This window comes from Nannospalax galili, unplaced genomic scaffold (genome assembly GCF_000622305.1).
Source record: "Nannospalax galili isolate Female #2095 unplaced genomic scaffold, S.galili_v1.0 scaffold7, whole genome shotgun sequence".
NCBI classification, from domain to species: Eukaryota; Metazoa; Chordata; class Mammalia; order Rodentia; family Spalacidae; genus Nannospalax; species Nannospalax galili.
This window is the reverse complement of record NW_008359081.1, coordinates 3,169,121-3,176,218: the sequence shown is the minus strand read 5'-3', so window position 1 is coordinate 3,176,218 and position 7,098 is coordinate 3,169,121. Positions and strand designations below refer to the sequence as shown.

The 7,098-nt window shown below is 40.5% G+C and overlaps 1 protein-coding gene across 1 annotated transcript in view; it reads right to left on the bottom strand.

Annotated features, from left to right (window-relative positions):
- The window catches only part of LOC108490177 (melanoma-associated antigen 11-like), a 10,769-nt gene extending 4,018 nt beyond the window's left edge, over positions 1-6,751 (bottom strand). The window contains 3 exon segments of the mRNA XM_029558450.1: positions 6,044-6,204; positions 6,206-6,666; positions 6,668-6,751. Of these exon segments, the coding sequence (XP_029414310.1) occupies positions 6,044-6,204; positions 6,206-6,666; positions 6,668-6,751 (706 nt within the window).
- Positions 6,752-7,098: the final 347 nt, after the last annotated feature.

The window sequence follows — 7,098 nt, the reverse complement described above, 5'->3', positions numbered from 1 at the left end:
AAGAAGGAAAGAAAGAAGGAAGGAAGGAAGGAAGGAAGGAAGGAAGGAAGGAAGGAAGGAAGGAAGGAAGGAAGGAAGGAAAAGAAAGAAAAGTCATAGAAATATAAAGACAAAATTCTCCTACCTGAGATCCTTGGATTTCAGAACTTTTTTTCTGGCCCTACTATATTGGAAACTGCTAAGTGTGGAAGAAGGGAAGATAGTGTAATTCATGTTCGTTCCCACTAAACAAGTGTTGATGTGTGCAGGCTACGAATCAGGTGAATCAAAGTTACAAGGACAACAGTAACAAGGTAGCACTCTTTCCAGAAAATTTACTGCCTCAAATACTGGTAACTGCTGCTGGTTCATATGAGTTAGTAGACATTTGAGCTAGGCAGGACTGTATTCACTCCAGAGACTCCCAGTCTGTGTACTTCTGTGGCATATTAAATTTGATCACCAAGGCTTATCCTCACATGTGTTGGCTACTTGAAGAATTTTTTTTAAACATCACTGTGTTTTACTCTGTAAGGTGAGAGATCTAGTAACAAAATAATCTGCTGGTCTACTTCTCTCCAGACTATTAAACCTACCCCCAACTAAGTCCAGATTTGTACAGTCTTTCTTTTCACCATAGAGGGTTTGAGCCAGTAACTCCAATGTCCCACACAACCCGAATCTCCTACTGCTTATTAATCCCCTTCCATGAATTTATACTACAGCTTTGCTGTCTCCATGATTGTCTTTTAAAATACAAGTTTTCCACACAGATATTGTGATAGGGTGTTTCCAGGCTCCCTGACTTGTGATTATGGTGATTAGTCCAAGTATTCTGTTACCTAGGATAGCTTAAAGTAAAACATTAGACTCCTTTTCAAGATGCCCACTGATTATAACATTCCTGGATATGAGGAATGTGACAGTGGGATTCCCCATGCAGTAGTAGTCACTGCTGCACCAACTGCCTGCACTGAATTTCAGGTCTGGAAGAATCATGGGGTTCTTCTGTGACTAGGATCCATAGTACATTGCCACCAGGCTTGTCTGCCCCGTCAAGGCACTTGTGAATGAGACTTTGTAATTCCCCTTCCCCACATGGAGCTCAGATTCAAATTATAGGCTGCTTTCTACCTCACCCTGGCCTTTCTGCTTTTCTGTTTTGTTTTTGTTTTGTTTTTTTTGTTTTTTAAGATTCCATGTCTCCTCGGTCTTGGTTCCTGATGTTCTTAATCTTTATCATTCATCAGGATGTAATTTCTTTGAGTGCCCTCATTGGCACACTCAAATGGAAGAATTATCTAATTTCTATTCTTTCCCTGGATTCCAAGGACTGATGATTTAATGAAGGAACCTGTGCCCTCTGATCATCTCTTATGATAAATGCAATGAAGTTAGAAGGAGTTTATACTTAAAGTCATTTGAAGGTATCTGGACAAATGGATTCTTTGTTTTTCTGATCTAAGCTGAATGGGCCATTTAAGGCTATGAAAATAGTTTAACCTTGATTTCTCAAAATAACCTTAATCTGAACCGGGAAATCTGCCTGCTTTTAAACAACTGTGGTTTAATCATTTGTGTGCATATGAATCATCTATTCCCCAGTTGATCTTCCTTTACTGAGCCTTTAGATATCCTTAAATGAAAGTCTTCTAAAGAATATAAATTTGCATGGATATACAACTACTTCTCCTCCCCTTTTATATACCAGCATTTCAACAACTGAACTCCTGAAAAATGGTTTTCATCCCCTGCAATAGAGATGTTTTTGCCATGGCTTTTTGTACTACGTAACTGAAGATTTTGTCCTGTGAGGCTCTATGGTCTAATCTTACATGCCAATATTTTGAAGAATTATTTGTGCTACTAGAATAATTCTGGGGAACCAGAAACTTCATAATGCTTAATATGTTGTATATATTGATAATGTATGTATGATTTTGTATTCTCAGACAAGAAAGATGTGGATGACAAGATGAGTCATATGCTTTCCTTCCATGTGGAACAGATATGAAGTGAAACTGAATCAAAATGAATCCTTCCTCACTAGTCTCTTTCAGCTACTCTGTCACAGAGAGGAGAATAGTAACCTAAACTTTGCGGATGTTATCATAAGCACTGGTATACACCACTGGCCTTTTTTCATGCTAATTTCACCATAGTTTCTTTTTTAAAAAGTCTTTATTGAGCTTTTGTACGTTTCATCCGACAGTTCTTAATCAAATTTAGACCCTCCTTCCTTATCTATGCCCTCCTCCTCCAGACCTCCTGCATTCCATCATACATGTTAAGTCCTATCCATTTAAGCAGTTGTACCCAGATGTTCTTCTTTTCTAAAAAATATTTTATTTATTATTTTTATGTGTATGCATGTATTGCCTGCATTTAGGTAAGTGCACCTGTGTCGTCCAATGCCTACAGAGGACAGAAGAGACTGTTGGACCTCTTGGAACTGAAGTCATGGACAGTTGTTAGCTGCCATGTGGGTGCTTGGATTCGAACCCAGGTCTTCTGCAAGAACAGTCAGTGTTCTTAGCTGCTGAATCATCTTTCTAGCCCCCCCCATATCCTTCTGTGCAGATTCATCCACTGGTGTTTAGTCAGCCTATCTAGGGATCATAAGGATGGTATATTCTCCCTTACACAGTAGTAATCACTCTCCAGCAGTTTCCAGGCTAGGGTCGGCCTGCCGCCCATTTCCCTCACTCCATTTTGGGTCCTTGTCCCATTGAGTTGGCATGGGTCAGGTACTCCACAACACCATTGCAACAAAAAATTATTATTTTTATTTTATGTGTATGAGTGTTTTCTCTGCATGTATGTAAGTGCACCTGTGTTGTGCAATACCCATGGAAATCAGAAGAAGGCATCAGAACAGGAGTTACAATGGTTGTTCACTACCATGTGGATACTGGCAATCAAACCCAGGTCTTCTGCAAGAGCAGCCAGTGCTCTTAAACACTGAGCCATCTCTCCAGAGTTTCTTGAAACTATTGGGAATTCATAGCATGGATGATCACTGGTGACACACCAGGGATATTTGTGCTCCAAATGCATGTCAGAAAGCTCTCTGATTCTTCATATTTGAAGTCCTCACACCAATGAGTATGGAACTCAGAAGATGACTTGGAAGAGTCAGTCTCTTTCTACCCTGTGAGTTACAGGGACTGAACTCACATTATCAGGCTTTTCAGGAATTGCCTTTACCCACTAAGCCATCTCACCAGCCCATATGCTCATATCTGATTCTATAATGCTACTTGTGTTATGAACCCTTTTACTTCAGAAATCTCCACTAGGAACTGCATCAGAATTCTCATGCTCCCTCTTAGAGAGTCTCTATATGAGTTGTGAGTGGAGGGTATTAGCTGGGAGGTTTTTGGTCTTTCCTCTTCTTGGTTCTAAATTGTGTTATGAAATCTCAAACAATACCTTACAAAGTAGTAGTGATGGCTGGATCATTCTGTCAAAAGTAGAGTATCTCTGATAAATATCTGTACAGAAAGGAGAGAATGTGAGAAAATTCTTGCCCTCTGGAAGTGGTCTGACAGCATTGCAGGCCATGTGACATTTCTCATGGTCACGAAAAATTTACTCATTTTTCTAAGGCATATCTGGGGTAAGGGATAGCAGCTGTGAGGATGTTCTGGTAATTCAGATACATGACAGAAAGAGAATGAGATGGTGTGATCAGGGTGTCTACCTTGAGTTTTACTGAAGCTGCATTTACTATGATTTCACTGTCCTAGGACCCTTCACGCTGTTTTACAAACCCCATCCCTGAGGAGGACGCAAAAAGAGAGCCTCTGCTGTCAAACCTGCCTGTGTTCAGATTATGACAGTGTGGATGGAGCAAGTGCTAGGGATGCTTTTTCTATTTAAGTGGATGGTACAGTGTGGTCTTAGTGTGGTTTCCTTTGTAGCAATAGAATACCGCAGCCAGGATAATTTATACAAGATGAATATTTTTTCAGCTTAAAATTATGGAAGCTGAGATATGGAAAAGCCACATCTGAGAGAGCTATCATTTTGGTGTGGACAACCTGGAGAGTCCCTATGTGAAATCGAGTATCACATTGAAAAGTAGAGTATATTCAAGATATGGATGCAAACAGAATTCATCAGAGATCCATTGTAAACATAGACAGAAATGAATTAATCAATTTTCTGTGAAAAGATATATCCATAATCACTACTTCGAAGGCTCACATGGACACACCTATTGATAAATCACATGAAATGAAATTTCAAACTAATTTTGACAGTGATACTATAACAGGTGTGGGCCCATCAGTCTTCACTCAGTCTTCTTCGTAATTTGACTTCTTGGATGTCATCCAACTCTCTCTCTCTTTTTAAAATTTATTTTCATTTTATGTGTATGTGTTACACCTGTACATATCTAAGTTCCCCTGTGTTGTGCAGTGTCTGCAGAGGACATTAAAGGATATTGTCAGATCCCCTGGAACTGGACTTATGGACAGTTGTTAGTCACCATGTGGTCAGTGGGATTTGAATCCAGGTCTTCTGAAAGAATGCAAGTGCAACCATGTTGTGCAATGATTGAGGAGGTGATTTCCTGTAACTGGAGTTATGGACAGTTGTTAGCCACCATATGGGTGCTGGGAACTGAACCTGGGTTCTCTGCAAGAGCAGCCAATGCTCTTACTCACTCAGTCATTTCTCCAGACCCTGCATCTCAAATAAAGGCACATTTTCTCTATTTCTCAGAAAAGTTCTGGAGAGAGTATGCATAGATCACCTGCTTTGTGAGCTGTGTTCACTAATGCTGTAAATTAAATCTAGGACACCTTCCCTTCTGCCCAAGGGATTTATTGGGGGCGTTTATTTCCCATTTATACATGCTATCAAGTTTTTCCCCTAAACTGCTGTGGTGAAGTCTTATTCTGAGATGTGGTAGAATTGTAATGAGGGATTTCAAAAGCACCTATGTTTCAATGATTTTATGAGAGTGAGCCTCAATTTTTGGATTAGGAACCCAGTGACAAAAGGGAGTTAAGTTTCTCTCTTTTCCTCATTCCCTCTTTCCCTACTTCCTTCTTCCCTTGCCCCTTCCTTTATACCCTTCCCCTTCTTCTCCCCATACACTCCTCTAATTGTCCTTCCCTATTTCCTCCATCCTTACCTCCTTCTTTCTCCCTTCACAGCCCCTCCACATTCTTCTTCTGCTTTCCCCTTCCCTTTCTCCCTTCACCCTACCTTCCTCCCCTCTCTCCTCCTCCCTCTCTTTCTCTCAATCTCTGTGCCATTCCTCCTTCACTTCCTCCTCCCTTTTCCCATACAAACATGTATACTGTGTTTAGGAACTGGATATCAAGACAGCCTGATATTGTACTTTCAAGCCTCCAGAAAATTGAAATTGAAATATCAGTTAAGGTGATGCACCTCTCCTATCCAGCTTATGTGATTTTGTTAAAAAATCTAGCACAGAGTTACAGGACTTTGTCTCTCATCTCTGATGCACACAAGTGAGGGTGTGGCATTAATTCAACACTTCTCTAAGTCCAATTAGTATGCTCGATAAAAATTATATTCTGTGTAGTTATTTAATCTTTTCCCAAGCTGTCATGTCCCTTACTCAGTGAATTTCCACTCGATTGTTTTTGTAAGAAACACCTTCAGCCACACTCCCTCTTTTCATTTTATCTTAAGTAACAAAATAAAGGTCAACATCCTACTGATAGTTTTCATTGACTGAAAACTTCTAAAATCAGGAGCTTGGTGTTTATATTAGCATCATAGTTCCAACAAAGTGCCTGATAAAGAACATGTGCTGAGTGAATGATAAGAGTCAAGAAGAACAAGCTAATTCATAAACATTTAATTTCATCAATGCTCTTGAATAAGTCAAGAATAAAATTTAATTACATGTAACTTTATGAAACCGCATAATAAAAGCAATGAAAGAAAACTATGCTTTACCACGTGGTAATTCCCAAGCAATCCATTAAGTATATTTACTCACTAACTGTGGAATTATTTCATATTTTCAAGGAAACATTCCTTGTGATGTGGTATTTTTATATCTGGATGATAGAAATACTTGAAGTGTCAACATGGTTGGAAGAAGCTTCTGGACAGTCTACTGTAGGAACTTCACTAGCTTGGGCAGTGGTAACAGGATTAGCTTCATCTCCAACTTCTACATGCTCTTGTGGTTTTTGCAAAGCCTCTTCATAAAGGGCTGAGATGACACTAGGTGTAGTTGTTAAGCTTGGCCAAAAGCTCCAGGACTTTCATCTTGCTTATTTCAGTGTGGGCTTGGGAACCCCACAGGAACTCATAGCTTGGAGGATCACTGCCGGCCACCTGCCAGTACTCCAGGTACTTTAGCCTCACCAAATACTGGGTCATGAGCTTCCGGGGCTCTCCAAAGACGCAGTGTTTCTTCCCAGGATAGATTTGCTGCTTCTTCAAGATTTTCCAGATGTCTTCTTCACTGACACAGTTACCCCTGATGAAGATGATATCCAGGATCCTCATCAGGAAACCGGTCTTGGGTAAGCCCTTGCCAGCACGAACCCTCCCATTGTTGGGGAGGTTTAGTTTGTTGATAAGGTCGTATGAAGGACCATTGGAGTCGACATCTCTCAGTTCAACAGCAAAGATATCTTCGAGTTTCTCAGAGGCTTTCCTGAGGATCTCCGGAAAATCTTTTTTCATATCTCTTGTTAATAACCCTCAGCATTTCTTCCTTGGTACCAAGCAGCTTCATATCATAGTTGTTCAGCAGGAACTGCAAAAGCACCATCATGCTCTGGCTATAAGTTCTTGCTGTGGATTGATAGTGAAGAGTTTGGCTTCAGGAGAACTTTCCCTTTCCTTCCTTTCCTCCGCCAGGCCCGGCACCTTTCATCTGATCCCGAGGAAGAAAAGACTTTGGTAGACATGGTGGAGTTTGTAGCTTTCTGAGGAACCATTAGAGTGATACATATCTTAACGTATGGCTGACTCTGAGAGGAAGCAGAGAACTCTTTTGCTTCCTGAGCTGCTGCCTCTGCTAATTCCTGAGCTGCTGCCTCTGGTGCTTTCTGAGCACCCCCAAAAGCCTGAGCATAAATTTGGGTCTTGTGGCGGTTTTTTTTACAGGTATGAAGC